The 15,590-nt window shown below is 37.2% G+C and overlaps 1 protein-coding gene across 5 annotated transcripts in view; it reads left to right on the top strand.

The window, feature by feature from the left end:
• MYO3A (myosin IIIA) overlaps positions 1–15,590 on the top strand; it is a 125,668-nt gene that overhangs the window by 75,347 nt on the left and 34,731 nt on the right. For 4 of the 5 annotated variants that reach the window (XR_012624277.1, XR_012624278.1, XR_012624279.1 and 1 more), the window contains exons 17-21: positions 1,781–1,907; positions 2,906–3,116; positions 5,148–5,295; positions 12,670–12,823; positions 13,911–13,999. Coding sequence is in view for 2 of the 5 variants with exons in the window: in XM_074833703.1 (XP_074689804.1) it covers positions 1,781–1,907; positions 2,906–3,116; positions 5,148–5,295; positions 12,670–12,823; positions 13,911–13,999 (729 nt within the window). In the remaining 3 variants the exon portion in view is untranslated. Of the gene's footprint in view, positions 1–1,133; positions 1,169–1,780; positions 1,908–2,905; positions 3,117–5,147; positions 5,296–12,669; positions 12,824–13,910; positions 14,000–15,590 lie in introns of those variants that run through there. The other variant, XM_074833726.1, reaches the window with a different exon arrangement.

The following is a 15,590-nucleotide window of genomic DNA, read 5'->3' as shown; positions in this document are numbered from 1 at the left end:
ATTTATTTTCAGCGAGAAAAAGATACTGTAAGACAATGAGTTCCTTTTCTAAGTTCACTTATTAGTAACACCGCCTTAAGCTTGGACATTCATCCCAGTGCACAGAGGAGGTTCTGTATGAGCATGTTCCATGTTTTGTTAGCAGAAAACCTTCAACAGAACATCTTCTCCACTCCAATTAAAACTGAGACCTAAACAAGTCTTTATTTCTTTGAAATATCTTTTTAACTGACAGGCAGGCTTTAATAGTAACTACTATCAATACTCCCTGTCTTAAAATCACACAGTTTTATTTCAGGCTGCATAGCAAAATTAATAGAAAAGGACTGCCTGGGGTGAACAATAATCATGCTGTATGAGACACATCAAGCCAGATTTCAAGCACACTGGAAAAGGACACAAAAATGTCAGCAGCTATACATACTGTACAGCATAATGGCAGAAGTTAAGCTATCCATTGCTTTGCATTTCATCTGTGTCCCTAAGCTTAAAATGATTGCTTAAAACCTAGGTAAACTGTGTGCCAGTTATCCTGAGCATAATTTTTTAGAGTTATCTTACCTAGTTTATCTTGCTGTCACTGGAATAATGAATTTATTAACTGCTAGATTAACTTCTGAAAGTGTTGAAAACAAGATCAAGTATTGTAGAGCAATTAAGGATTTTATCCTAGTAAATGATGACTGACATGGTACCAGCAAACTATTGAATATTAAGGATAAAATGATGTGCAACTATGAAAAGTCCATCGTTATAAAATACCAATCAAATTTACAAAACTGCTTCTTATAAAACTACTATAAAACTTATAAACCTGCTATTTATAGAATACACTATTACTGCATGCCTTAAAATACATATATAGTAACACGGATTCCTAGCTTAAAACCTGGTCTGCTTTACAGGAGCATGTCAGCATTTTGAGTAGAAAATACTCAGAGATCATCAAGTAATTCTGATAAACATTCACAGTTCAGATGAAAATTCACAGTTCAAATCTAAGTCAAACCTGCAATGAAAGCATTATTTCATTAATTGCATAGATGATGTTATTTGTCATATATAAGTACTTAAAATAATTTACTGTATGTATAATTTCACTGTTCAGACTAATATTAGCCTTTTCACGGCAGAATCCATCTTCAGAATCTACTAAATAATTTGAAATGTAAGTATATTTAAGTAAAGTCCATACTAAAGTGCTTTGGTGAGTACACAGTTCCTAACTGACATTTTGAAGGGTAAAGTGCTTTGCCAAATCAGAGATGTGAGGTCTCACTCTTCTCCCAGTGAAACTTTTTCTGATGGTGTCGGTGGGAGCCATTGCAGACCTATTATTTGGAGTACCTTTGTTTCCATGATCCAAGAAACATAGATGCAGATTTTTATATTTTTGTTGATCTACGTATTATATTTTTAGACACAATTGTGCCTGCAGACACAGTGAAGGGTGGATATAAATAACCTCTGAATTCATTCTGTGTAAGAGGATTATGTTCACCACTGTTTTGTGCTTCCCCTACTCTATGTCAACCCTGTCCTGTTGACAAGTATGGAAGAGAGATTAGGCTATAGTTTGTCTTGCCCTCTTTGAGTGTCTTACACTTGAAAGACTATGCTGAGTACAGAACAGGGAATAACTGCTGAGAACAGTTTTCCTAAAAGTAGTGGGCCTGTGGCAGACAACAGGAAACAACACACGCACATGCCCATTGCACAAACCAAACTGACAAATCTATCTGTCTATTAAGTATTGCATCTTTTTTAATATATTTTTCAGGAACTTGGAAGTGTGTACAGTGTCCTGGCTGCCATTTTAAATGTGGGTAACATTGAATTTTCTGCAGTGGTATCTGAACATACGATTGACAAGAGCAACATTTCCAATCCAGTAGCACTTGAGAATTGTGAGTGATTTTTCTTGATTTAAGATTGTTTTCCTTTAGTGTTTTGATAGTGAATTTCTTTTATTGCAAGAGAGTTATCTGTGAAAACTGTATTTACGTGGATATTTTGCAAGAATCATTAAATGCTGAAGATAGATTAATTCCAAGCCCACCTGAATTCAAATGCAAAAAGAAAAAAAAAATCCATGTTATGCACCTTATTTGACTAACCAGTTCACAGGCATTCAGGAAACATGACTAATACTGCAGATGCCTGAAAAGAAAATCTTTGGAATTTTTCCAAGTTTATTTGAACATTTGATGGAGAACCTCATTAACATGTTGAATAGTTTTTTCCCAGTTTCTTTCTCAGATACTCATTACTTGTTTCTCACATGTGCCTGTTGAAATACGGCTCACTAATTCTTTGGAAGTGATACCTTATAGTATAGGCTGCTGGGAGGCAGAGCAGAGTAAGGGGCAAAGATTCTCAAGAAGGTTTGCTACTCTTTCTCAATAATTACAGGTGGGAAGACAATGAAGTCTTCACGCTATCTTCTTACACATTTTCCTGCCATGGATACAAAAGTATTGTGAAACTGGGAAAGCACCACCCCTTTTTTTGGAGCAAAAGGAGGACAGCAGTGGCTTATATGGATGGATTATAACTGAGAGGAGTATTCACACCTTACTACTTACATACTCCTGACATAGTCACCTAGATTCCCTAGCATTTCTCTGTAGACAGTTTGGAGAAATAGCCTCTGCTTTGAGTCACTTACACGTTGACTGCAGTGAAAGCTAGGGAGATTGGTGACTAAATTAGATACTGTCTATTGATAGACAGTATAGATATAGATACTGCCATTGTTTGACATGAACACCCTCATTAGTCATACTTCAAGACTTTGATTTGGCCCTTATTCATAATATATTGCACTTGCAGCTTTGATTGCAAAAATGCATATTTTCCCTTCCAAAATCTGCCTCTGAGCTATGCCTCTGACCTTCCTTCCTAGGTGCATCCTTGCTGTGTATTCAGGCAGATGAACTGCAAGAGGCCCTCACCTCTCACTGTGTTGTGACTCGAGGAGAAACAATTATTCGTCCCAACACTGTGGAAAAAGCCACTGATGTCAGAGATGCCATGGCCAAAGCACTGTATGGGCGCCTCTTTAGCTGGATAGTCAATCGCATCAACACTTTACTGAAACCTGACAAACATTTAAGGTAAAAGAATCTTTTCCAGAATAAAGAGAGGTTTTATGTGGGAATAATATCATCTACACTAAAGTGTTTAATGTTCTCTTCTTCTTTTTCTCTGCTACCTTTTTGTTTATGTTAAAAAAAGGTTTTATCCTATTCATAGTAAGCAGTGAAAATACAGTAGATATGGATAGCACAGGCGCCTGGTGTTCTCCTATTTGACCTTTACTCATTTAACCCTTTGTAAATTACATACTAACTACTTTTTCCTTTATACTTTGTCAGGGTCAACTTTTGACATTCATCTGTTGATTACATAGGTCGAATTCTGCTCTTATTTGCACTTATTTGCTTCTGTCACTGTTGTTATGAGTGTGTTTCATATATGTGTGAGAGTAGTTTCCAAACACATTTACTGAGGTTAATGTCCACCCTACCCTTACAAGGTGACATTTTAAACACAGAGATGAGAAAGATGCTGCAAATGAGGGTATAACATATTTTTCAAATTAATCAAAGAAGAAATTATGTGGTTTGCATTGTAGATCCTGTAGGTCAGGGCTCTATGGCTGATAGTAGTAGTGAAAAGGGGCAAACTTATAACTACCTGAAGAGGAATATCAATACTAAATAGCTTTGGTTTGCAAATCTGGATTTTCTGGATTTTTTTTTTTTTTTTTTTGAAACATCAGAGGAAAGCCAAGGCTGCAATCCTAAAATTTGTCTAAACTTTCAAATATTTGGTTACAGCAGAGCAGAAATAAACAGAACTTTAATCAGTAAGTGACAGGATAAAATTAACGGTAGAAGGGGCAACAACTGCTAGCCTGTGTGCCTCTCTCACGTGCCTGTTACAGAGTCCTTTTCAAACTGAATATTTATTATGCTGGCGAGGAAGGAGAAAGTTCAACCTGAAATGTTCACTATACAAAAAAACACCCCAGAAATCTGCTTTGGTTTTGTGGTAGTAAAATAATTTGTATTTGCTATTTTCACGTAATTAGAAATGAGAAGGAATGGGTCAGACAAATTTCAGCAGTCTATTCACCAAAAATGTAATTTCCAGACAGTTAAAATAGTCACCAAATTCAGGTCAAAATCAATAAATACCTTTGATCCCTCCACAATGAAATGCTTGCATTTTTGAGGTCGACTTCATAAAGAGGTTCAGGTGCTATTCGTGAGTATCTTGAGGCTGGTTCTTCATACCCAATTTCCTACACTTTTTATTAAAAAAAAAAAATTGGTTACAGATAGCCCCTCAAAGGAGTTTTATAGATAGAATGTGATTTTTTTTTTAATTTAGGTAGGAAAAGACACTAATGTCAACTTCAGTTTGATATAAGATTATATCCTCTTAATTTTTTAATTTTTTATTTCAGCAAATAAATACGAATATTAGAGCTTTTTTCCAGTTGCAGAAATGACCACATATCTCTCAGAATGCCTTGGCTAAAATTCAAAAATGAAGTTTTTAGTAGCAGTACTTCTCTGGAACTTAACTGGTAATTTAAATTCATACCACACTCCAGTACTTAAAGTAGTTATTTAGATGCATAAAAGGTCTAGCTATTCGTTCTTTTGACTTTCATGTTAAAATAATCAGTTTTAATTGTTGTGAGTAAACAATATGAAGAAATAATATTTAATGACAGCACTCTTTAATTTCAAGATGCTGGTGAGTAAAGCCTGTTTTATTACAAGAGCAACAAAAAGAACTGCATGTTGTTTCTGTACTGTAGTCAGCTTTTTACAATAGAATAATAACTAGCAAATATTAACAATAAAATTGCAAATCCGCTATACGCTTATCAGTTGACTTGGTCATTTTGTGATTCAGTGTATCTGGTCTGCAAATACAGTAATGTTTGATGTGCATTTATTGTATTTCAAACAAAAATTGTCTGGTTTTTTAAGAGATATCTAGTTTAGCAAAAATCACTCTGTTTAACTGATGTACTGATTTGGCACATTTTTTCCTTTTGTGAAATAATAATGAAGCTAGTCAGTGTAAAATAAAGATACAACAATAGAAAGTTTATTTAATCTTTGCAGTGGAAATGATGATGGTTTGAACATTGGAATTCTTGATATCTTTGGCTTTGAGAATTTCAAAAAAAATTCTTTCGAACAACTCTGTATCAACATTGCCAATGAACAAATTCAGTTCTACTTCAATCAACATGTCTTTGCCTGGGAACAGGTATGTATGGAATATTTTGATAAAGCTTTAATATTGCTGAACATATAAAAACTTGTCTCAAGAAACTACATTGTTCCTTCTCTATAATAGGTTGTAAATTGCAGATTATACCAAATGTTTTCTGAGTGTGTATTCTGTGAAGCAGTGCTTGCTACTTGCAAGTAAAATGCCTACATAGAATGCATTAATCTTGAAATTTACAGTATCTAAGCAACATAACACAGTGATAATCGGTTTGATGCAAATGCAGTGTTGTTTTCTTGAGGAATAACGTGAGTGACGTATGATTCTACAGTAAAAAAATAAATGAGTGGTAACATAATTTTTAAAGTGCAGCGTTCATAATAGCTTACTGATAAGCTTAATGAACACTGAAATTCCATTATTAAAAACTGAAAATCTCACAATTATTTTGTTCATATTCAGGAACTAGAGCATCTAAGCTAAATAATGATGGATTTAATTTAAATAATTTGATGTAAAACAGAAAAGGAATAGAGTTGTAATTATAAGTTTGTGAAATTGAAGAGGAGGGTGAAAAGCCTCAAAAAAGGTCATCTCAACTTTGTAAATAATTCCATGAGAAATAAATTAACCATCTTTAAATCATTATTCAGTATTGTTATTTGAAGAAATAACATGTCCAGGAAAAAAAAATAATCATGCTGAAATCAGAAATACTCCAGAATTCTGTATGAGCAGAACAGTTAAGATTCAAATTTTAGGTGAAATACTGCTTTCTCTGTTTTATTGAAATTACTGGGTTTTATGAAAGGTGATAGATGAAAATCCTCCTGAATACTAATTTTAATTGTTAGCAGAAGAAGAGTATTTTGTCAGTGCTAATCACTGCTTAGTTTAAGGATGAGACAGATACAAGTTTGGAATGTGTCTGTGTATGCAGGTGTGTACATGCGTCAGTCTAGAGGTGTATATATCTATGTATAAAATTGAAAATTTTTTATATGGATCAATGTTTTATCCTATTTCCAATTATTTCAGGAAATGCTGTCTTGCAGTCTTACACCTTGTAGTTGTTTTTATAGATTTATGTGGAAGATTCTCAGTCACAAGTATTTCCTTGTCTTTAATAGCATCTAAAAGTCAGAGAGAAATTAGCCTGAACTACTATAATTACTTAGGTATCTTCTTTCCAAAGTACATAAATTCACACAAAAAGAGTACTTGACTACTGCTGTTTCTAACAGCTGGAAGATGGAAGTAGCACAGACTGCACCACTGTTATTTATTCCTCTCAAATCCAAGCACTGACCAGGTCCCATCCACTTTGTTCAGATGTTCCCTAACTTGATCCTCCCCCACTGAGGGTAAGCCTTTCTTGCTCCAGACTTTCCTTCTGGTCTCAGGGACCTGGGATTATCAGTCAAGGCCGAGGCAAAGAAGGTATCAAGTATCTCAGCCTTTTCCATGTCATCCACACCCGTTCAGCAGCAGACCATATTTTCCCTACTTGCCTCTTTGCTGCTGATGGACCTGCCTTGGCTTTCCTAACCCTATCCCTGTACACCCAAATATTGTCAATGCTCCTTCTCTTTTTTAATTAGACTTGGGTCCTGTTCAGTGTAATCTGCCTTTATTTGTTTCTAGATATCCTAATACAGAACATTTTGGACAGACATATATTAATGCGGAGGTTTGCGGTGTCACGATCTAGTAGGAACAGTTTGCTGTCCTGCGCATGCCCTGCTGCAGAGGTCGGGGTGGTTATTTTGCTACTGAGCAGATGAGGGGAAAAATGAACTTCTGATTTTGACAACATAGTTTTCCCATGTCTCCCTGTAGGACATTAGTATGAAAATCACAGACCTTATTGAAGGGGAAGGTGATCTTTATTTACAGAATCTCTAAGTGTGTCAGTCCCACTCATTCTCTCATAGATTTCATTGACTCGCACCCACATAGAAAGCACTAGGATGTGTGTGTGTGTGTGTTCAGGTGGCCTGGCCAGGATCATTTGTGAGAGCCACAGAGAATAAGGGACACCAGCTAGCAAGTCTTCATCATGTCTCTTAGGTTTGTTTTGCTGAAATAGTTTTTGGACAGATCCTTTACACCCTTTAGCAATCATCAGTTGTTACAGGGTGTTTTTTTGCCTCAGAACCTTATTTACTTCAGCCTCCATAATCCTTAGGCAAGGTCATTATCTGGTTTTGCTTTGGAATATATACATCTTTATGCCTACAGTCAGTTTCCTTGGTGGGCTTGTAGGAAAAGGAAGGGCGTTATGTGATGTGCTGTAATGTTGCAGTCATCCTCCTGTTGTCAGATTTAGAGGGTGTTCCGCTTGCTAGCTGTCTGTGCTGTGTTTTTATGTGAGTGAAGGCCTTCTGGTCTTGATGTAAGCAACACTTTCCTCAATTTTATTGCTGTGAACAAACGTTCTTCATTCAGATCACAGGCCATTCTTCTAAGACTCTTTTCTTCTGGTACTTAGACGCACATTTCCATTCATATTTCATTTATACCAGTCCTAATATTCCTATTACAAGTGTCCATATCCTGCCTGTAATACCAACTAAGTAAGATGTCTACTTTAATTTACATGACACTACGCCAGATTATATCAAACTTCATTATATTATCTTGTAGCAGTTTCCAAAGATATTACTACAGCAGTGCAGAATGAGCTATATAAATTAAGTTCATGCAAGTGTGGGTGTAAATCCCTCCCCTTTCAGAGCCTGGAAATGACAAATATATTATTCTGCATTTCAACCCAATGGCATGGCATGATTTGCAGTATGATTCATAGTCATTATAAGACATCACTTTTCATTTATTTATAACATGGCTGTTTCAGTTTTACATCACAAGAACAGTCTTTGAGAAAGGAGGTGGCTTCAGAATCTTTTCTGTTCACTGTAAGGACCCTCCTGAGTTAACGCCAGTGATGTACTTTAATTGTAAATACAGGCCCTCCCTGCAGGCAAATAAGAGAAAGCAGGAAAATATAAAATATAATTACTGAATTGTCTATACATGGCAAAAAAGGAAATATTTTCAAAATCATAGGACTGAAATTGTTCTTGTTAATGATACAGAGTATCACTTACGTAAAAGCCAAACAATAGGATGACCCCTGCCCTTTGCTGATGTGTCTGCATGACTTTATACACACATAAGAGTTTGTGTCTTTAACACTAAAAGACAGGAGTTATGTTTAGGAGAAGGCTGATGCCAGCAGTCACCAAGACCTTTATGTTGACTTTTCATTAGTCCAAGCTGACTGTCATGCTGATGGAGCTATCCTGTTGCTGGGGTCCCAGGCCAGTATCTCTCCTCAGCCCTGTGCAATGCTAGACAGACATGTCAGATTGCTCTGTGCTATCTCAGAAATCTCTGGCATGACACTGCATTGCACCCTGTAGATCTACCCAAGGAAGACTGCAGAATTTAATTTCTTTCACACTTCTCTCAAGAGAAGTAAAACTTACAGGGACATTATTTCTTCATTTCTTTCCCTATTTTGCCCTGTTCAATTCCATACCACATGCAATTAGATGAAATTTGACATATCTAGTTGGAAGTCAAGGCCTAAATCAGTTGATTATAGTCTAGTTCTCAATTAACCCATGTCAACCTAATAAGCAGTGATTATATAGGAAAGGTGAATAATTTTTTGGCAAGTTGAGCAATGAAGCCAAATAGTAAATGAACTCATATGGCTGAATTGTACTTTCAGTGTTGCAGGTGACATGTTTTTAGCATTGTCAGTGGTTCTTTTCTGTATCTGAATCTAAAAAGTGTTCAGAGTTTTGCTTTCCTCAAAAAAAAAAAAAAGTGTGGCATACAAAATTATGTCCTCAGAAGTGATAGGAATAGTAGGAAGGAACAGTGGTACTATCAACACTCAGGGTGTCTGCTAGAGCAGTCTGCATCCAATGTGGAGAACTCAAGTCAAAATTAACGGAATTTATTCTTTATTGTTGACTTAATGTTTGCATTTAAGAATAAAGGTTTTTAGGCCTGAATGCAATCTCCTTTCTCTAATTTAACAGAAAGCCTGAAGTGGGGAATATAGTTTCAGATAAAGATAGTTTAGATTCCTGATAGTGGAAACAAATAGATACATCTCTGACTCCACTGACTGGGGAGGAAGTTTGGGCACTCAACTTAGTCACTTCTTTTGTGTGTCTGTAGTTAAGTGGAATGAGTGCTGGCACAAGGGTTTTTTAGGTTAATATTAAGCAAAGCACGACTTTTGCACCTTCAGTCCTGTCCTTCAAGGTGTTTCCTTTACGTGTAATGTACTGATGTAAGTTAATTCTGTCAGCAACATGATTGGCAGGTAACACTCCCCAGCAATATGACCCTCCCATTTCTTTCTCATTTGTGATTCTTCCATAAAAAGTAAAAGGTGTAATGTCAAATACCTAAAACATTTTGGAAAGTGGCAAATTTACTGTCAATTGGAAGGATGCTACTTTTTGCATTAAATATAGGCAATGTTTATATGACAATTATATCTTCTACTTTAAGCTGGAAAAGGTTCATTCTGAATAAGTCTCCTGTGTTCCCATTTAAACCAAAGCGTCATCATACCATGTTCTCAGCAAAATGCCATTACTTTTTGTTTTTATTCAACATAAAGGCCATTTCCTAATGCATTTAATAATTCTCTTGTTGTTAAGTGAAACCAGATTGCACAAGCTAATATTGCCCAGTTTTGATCACAGGAAAGATACCATGCAATACTGAGATGAGATAAAACCCCAAGTATTAGTGTAACTCAGTCATTCCTCAGACATCCCATCCATAGGAATACTTTCTAGTGTATTATACTTTAGAATTTCAATGAGAAGCTGCTATTTTAAGGAGCTTTCTTGTCATAAAACGTCATGGGTGATTACAGGATCCTGTAACTGATTCAGCTTATTAATTCAAATAATATCTATTTCATTACAGTTTTATGATGTGCATCATTAAGGGTTTTATCCTTGCTGCTTGTATCCTAATAATATGGTTGAAGACCAGCATTCCATAAGAAAATGTAATATAGTATCTTATTTCTGAGCCATCTGTCACACTGGTGCCTGGAAGAGTTGGTTATCAGCCATCCTCCAGGAGCCCATGGGAGGCGATGGAGTGAACTCCTTCCATATCCTACTGGGCAGATGGCAGCATTACCAAAAGTGTCAGTGCTGACACTCATTCAGTTGTCGAGGTGCAGACACAAAAGACCGAACAGTCACATACACTGCAGGCTTGGAGGTCAGGCCCTGTGCACTGGCCAGGCAGGGAGGGGAGCAGATGTTGCTGTTACAGTGTAGTAGTGCAGATATTACAGATCTCCTTCCAGTTTCAAACAGAACTCTTTCATCAGCTTTCTAAACCAGCCTCACAAGTATATGAAGTTGGTAAAAGTTATTAGATGGGTTGTCTGTGAGAGCTTGTTTGAGGATGTCTGAGTGACACAGAAACACTCTTCTCATAGATTCATCCTGAACAATCTCTTCCCTTTTCCCCTTTAATACTCCTAAGCAGTAACAGCTGGTTTCATGAACATAACATCTGTGTGTTCTACAGCTGTAGCCCTCAGCTAAGCTGTCCCTACTGCAGTGTTATCTTTGGAAGATAACACGGATTCATTCCCTTCCTGCCAGTAGCTTCTACAAGTATATAATTAACTTCTTGCCTATATCAGTGATACATTTATTACTCTTCTGTCTACTCTTCTGCTACTCAGGTCATTGATTAAAATAAAAAGCAAAACTCCACCTGTCCACTGCTCCAGGATTGACACGAATGAAGTTAATGTTATGTGTCTGAGATGAGGAGCCCTCATGGGGCTGTAGGAGAGATTCTTACTGCTTACATCCTTGTACAGGCATATAAACTGAGCCATAATTTATCCTTAGAATGAAGAGTGTCCAGGGAAATTAGATCAATCTGGATACTGGAAGGATTTAGGTATATATTCTGTGTTCTCTTTCAAATGAATAAGCAGATATATTTGGACCTGTTTTTCCAGGACAGTGTTACTGATTTTATTAATTTTTCTGTTTCTCTTCGGCTTAGAGATGAAGAGGTACGGGGTCTAATAACATGTGCTTTTTTGTTGTATACGGCAGTTAACTCCTTTTTGAAATACTCAACGTATTGCCTTCTTCACTCACCCCTGACTGTCATTCAGACTCAAGTGAATGACACATAAGGAGAGGTCTTTCAGGGTTAGAGGTCTCTGAACTCATTAATATTAGCCATCATTCATGTTCATGACACTCTTCTTACAATGAATTCAGGATAGCGCAACTGTGATGTTAACACCATGAATTAATACAACACTTTTATAAAGTCCTATCCCTTGGAAGAGGGATGATTTTTAAAGTAGATCAAAAGGTTTAATTACGTGTTTCATAGCATAGCCTGCACAGGACTGAAGGCAGCCCTGCTATATGATGGGAGCACTGTGCAGTGGATAACTGCTGTTGCATTACATAATGCAGGTAAAAATAATGGACGGGTGGTGGTCCCTAGGGCATCTTTCTCTTGGTAAATCTATGGCTGTCCTCTGCCTTGCTGAAGGATTAAAGAAAGTCATTCTTGTGTTCTTCAGCTATAATTTAGATTTTTTTCAAGATAAAACCATTGCAACACACTGTGGACACAGCATTTGTTATCAGGTTTTTCTCAGTCTGGTAGAAATCCAAAGATATTTGCAGTCTTCAAGAGAAAAAAAAAAAAACAACTAAACAACTTTTGTATTGTTTTTTAATCTTGCTGAATACCTTTTCCTAGTTCTTTAAAAGGAATGAAAGTGTTGTAAAGGCCAACCTGGGACAATTTATTTAATTTTTAGAAACTATGTACACCATTCTTTAAATATTAGGAAGTATGCATCATTTTTTTTCCACATAAGAACTTTTCCAGGTGTTTGAGGAGGGGGAACAAACAAGTGAAGCCTCTGTAATCTGGTCACTTTTGTAAATCTTGGCCACTGTACATCACAGAGCTGAACAATGAGTTGGGAATGTAAATGTAGTTCTACATGATTAAGAAATATTTTTGACATTGCAGACCAGGGAAGCAAATTGACACTGTGATCTCCACTGCAAACGCTTACTTTATCATCTTCAACTCTGTTTCTTTACTTCTTGTATATTCCTGGAAAACATCTTACTTTACCAAAAATGCCATAGGAAGCACTTATATATCCAAAGGCAAATTAAAGTCTATAGCCTGACAGTGTGATATGTCCCATCTGACATTTGTTTCTGCAAAACCTTGATGTCTTTAGCCCCAGGGCATACTTTTCAGTGTAGTTTTAATTTGCTACAATTGACAGTTTGTGAATTAATTTCTGAAGTGGTTCTGTAAACATAGACAAAGCTTGCCTTCTGTTGTTTGTTACAGAATGAATACCTATATGAAGGTGTTGATGCAAGAGTTATAGAATATGAGGACAACAGGCCCCTCTTAGATATGTTCCTGCAGAAACCAATGGGTTTATTGTCCCTGCTGGATGAGGAAAGTCGATTCCCACAAGCAACAGATCAGACACTTGTAGGTAAGTATATGGTTTATTTCACAGTTTCGCAAGATGTCTCCCTGTTAGATTTCTGTTTGCCATGTCCAGTTTAGGCTATATGCTAGTTATGCTTTTAGCGAGGCCACATTCCAGTGTCACAGTATGTTTGAGGGAGGCATGCATGCAGGGATGGATGTGTATTTGAAGCTGATAGAGAAACATCAAGAGTACAAAGGAACATAAGCTGCTGATCCAGGCTTTGAATTCTCCTACCTTCAGGAATTTTTAGCTGCAGGGCTTGAAAGATAAAGATCAAACTGAGTTAAGACTCTAGGTTCATATGCCAAGAACACTGTTTTCAAAGTTGAGTCATGTTCGGCTCTGAGATTTTTGATGAGCCGTATCTGAACAAGAATTTTAGTACTTTTTAAGGGTAATGGTTGCAAACCTGCCTGAGTGCCTTTCAGAAAATTATGCTTCCTGGTTTTTTCTATTCCGAAATTAAAATTAAAACATCTGAATATGTTGTTCAGATCCTGAATATTTCAGTGCTGCTGAGTAGTTGCAGTTACGGTTGATTTAGTTATTTCAATGGGGTTTCTGCACAGATAAATCCTTGTTTTACTCCTTTTTGGATGTGCAGTGTCAAATGAGAGTTTTAACCAACACCCAATGACAAAACCTAATAACATCCAGTAACAATGCCCATGCTAAAGCAATTATATGAGCTTGTTGTCTTTCTATCCTCATACTTTTTAGTCTACAGTACAGAGGCCCTCAATCCATTGATAAATGTTTCCTCACAGTTCCCCAAGGAATCCTTAGGAAGAATTACTACATTGTTTCATATATGAAGATCAAACGCTTAGAAGGGCAAGTGATTTTCTGAGATGACACAGAAAGAAAACGGTACAAAATAAGCAACTGATCCAAGAACTCCCATATTCTCTATCCAATGCCTTTTGTTACAGGACCATTACGGTATCTTTGTCCTTAAAAACATCAGAGTCTGTTTCGTGCTGCTGCATTGTCTGAGAAGTCAGGCAATATCCTTAGAGGGATACAGCTTCAGAAGACAATTATTGTACAGTAACTCCAGTAAGATAAGCTATGTGTTTCCTTTCAGAAAAATTTGAAGATAATTTGAAGTCAAAATATTTTTGGAGGCCCAAAAGAGTAGATCTAACCTTTGGGATTTACCATTATGCAGGAAAGGTAAGAGACCTAATGATATTAGTTGGGGACTGTGGAACAGTAGGGCTGGAAGGAAATGGAAGAGGTCAGCTAGGTTGGTTCTCAACCTTCATATATTCAGGCCTGACATGGAAATTTTGGCATTGCCTTACACATCAAAAGTAAATTGGAAAGTTATTTTCCCTCACAAAAAAAGCAATAGCAGGAATGTCTTTTTCTTAAATGTCACCAAGTAAATGAACTGACTGTATTATAGCAGAACCAAAAAATAACCATTATGTAATGCAGCTCGGTGCTCTTCACCCTACTTCCTCAAAGTCCTGTGCCGTGGTTGTTCCCACTGCTTCGAATCAGGATCTAGCTCCATTCTTTCTCCTACCTCCTACACCCCATCAGCCTTACTTCTTAGTTCTATACTTTGTCATCAGCCAGATAGATAGTGCAGGCCCTGCTTTCTGCATCATTTGATGAGCAGTCTTGCCCTCCTGTACCAGGTGACTTGCTGCACATGCTTTTCAGGTGACTTGCTGCACATGGTTTTCAAACTCAGGAGGAGCTGTTGATGCACTGCGACAAGATGCCACTGGTCACCTGAACCTTGCCCTGTGAAAGCAGGAGCTCCTACCTCCTCTTGAGCTCTTTTAAAGGGGTATGGAGTGGGCATTGCTGTCTCACCTAGGAAACAATGTTGGGTCTGTGCAGTGGTGGAACAGCTGGCCTCAGAGGAGGCAACATACTGCCCCTCGGCTGATGGAAAACAATTTGCCACTTGTGTAAGACACCCAGTTACAAGTGGCCTGCAGTAACTCCTCTGAATCTCATCTCCAGCTGAATTACACTTCACCAGCATAGCATACCTCACTGCTGAGAAGCAGAGAGGCAGCTCTCCCTGTAACATTCCCAATACCAGCCACTGAAGATGGGGATTCCACCAGTGCGCCATCAACCCTTTCCAATTTCCAACAAGCTTTTTCATTAGGAAGTTTCTCCTACTGTCTAGTTTATATCTCTGTTGCTGTGATTTAAGTTCATTACTCCCAGTCCTGTTTGCTGTGGAACTGGAGAACAATTTATTTCCTCTTCCTTTACAAACCTTTTTTGTAATTTAAGACTGTTACTGGGTTGTTTTGTGAGGTTTTTTCCTAAATTAAATATGCCAGTATCTTGTACCCTTCACAGGCTAGGTTTTCTTGTGGGTCCTTTACAGCATCATTAAGATAGAGCCCTGGAGGTACATTTTGAGTTAGGTACACCGTTCCTGGAATTTTAACAGAGATTTCAATTGCCAATATGCCGTTTGTGATTTTGCAAACTTCCTCTACAATTAATACAGGGATCTCTAGGAAGAGTGGTAAGTCCTGGGTCCAGTACAGCATGATATGAATGGGACAGAAAGATTGTACAATCATATGAATAATCATGTGTGATGTTGTTGAAAGCAAGTGCATTGCTAATTGTGCATTTACACATGTACTGGTGTAAATGAGGACTACAACACACTTGTCCTAGTGATAAATCCACACTGGATTAAGGAAAACAAATGTCTCAAGCTACTTTAGAATGATTGATTTGCTTTTAGTGATCTGCATCATAATGGTTCTCTGTATTGAAA

The sequence above is a fragment of the Strix aluco genome, chromosome 1 (genome assembly GCF_031877795.1).
Source record: "Strix aluco isolate bStrAlu1 chromosome 1, bStrAlu1.hap1, whole genome shotgun sequence".
Classification (NCBI taxonomy): domain Eukaryota; kingdom Metazoa; phylum Chordata; class Aves; order Strigiformes; family Strigidae; genus Strix; species Strix aluco.
The sequence above is the reverse complement of the archived record's forward strand: the minus strand, read 5'-3'. Positions and strand labels throughout refer to the sequence as shown.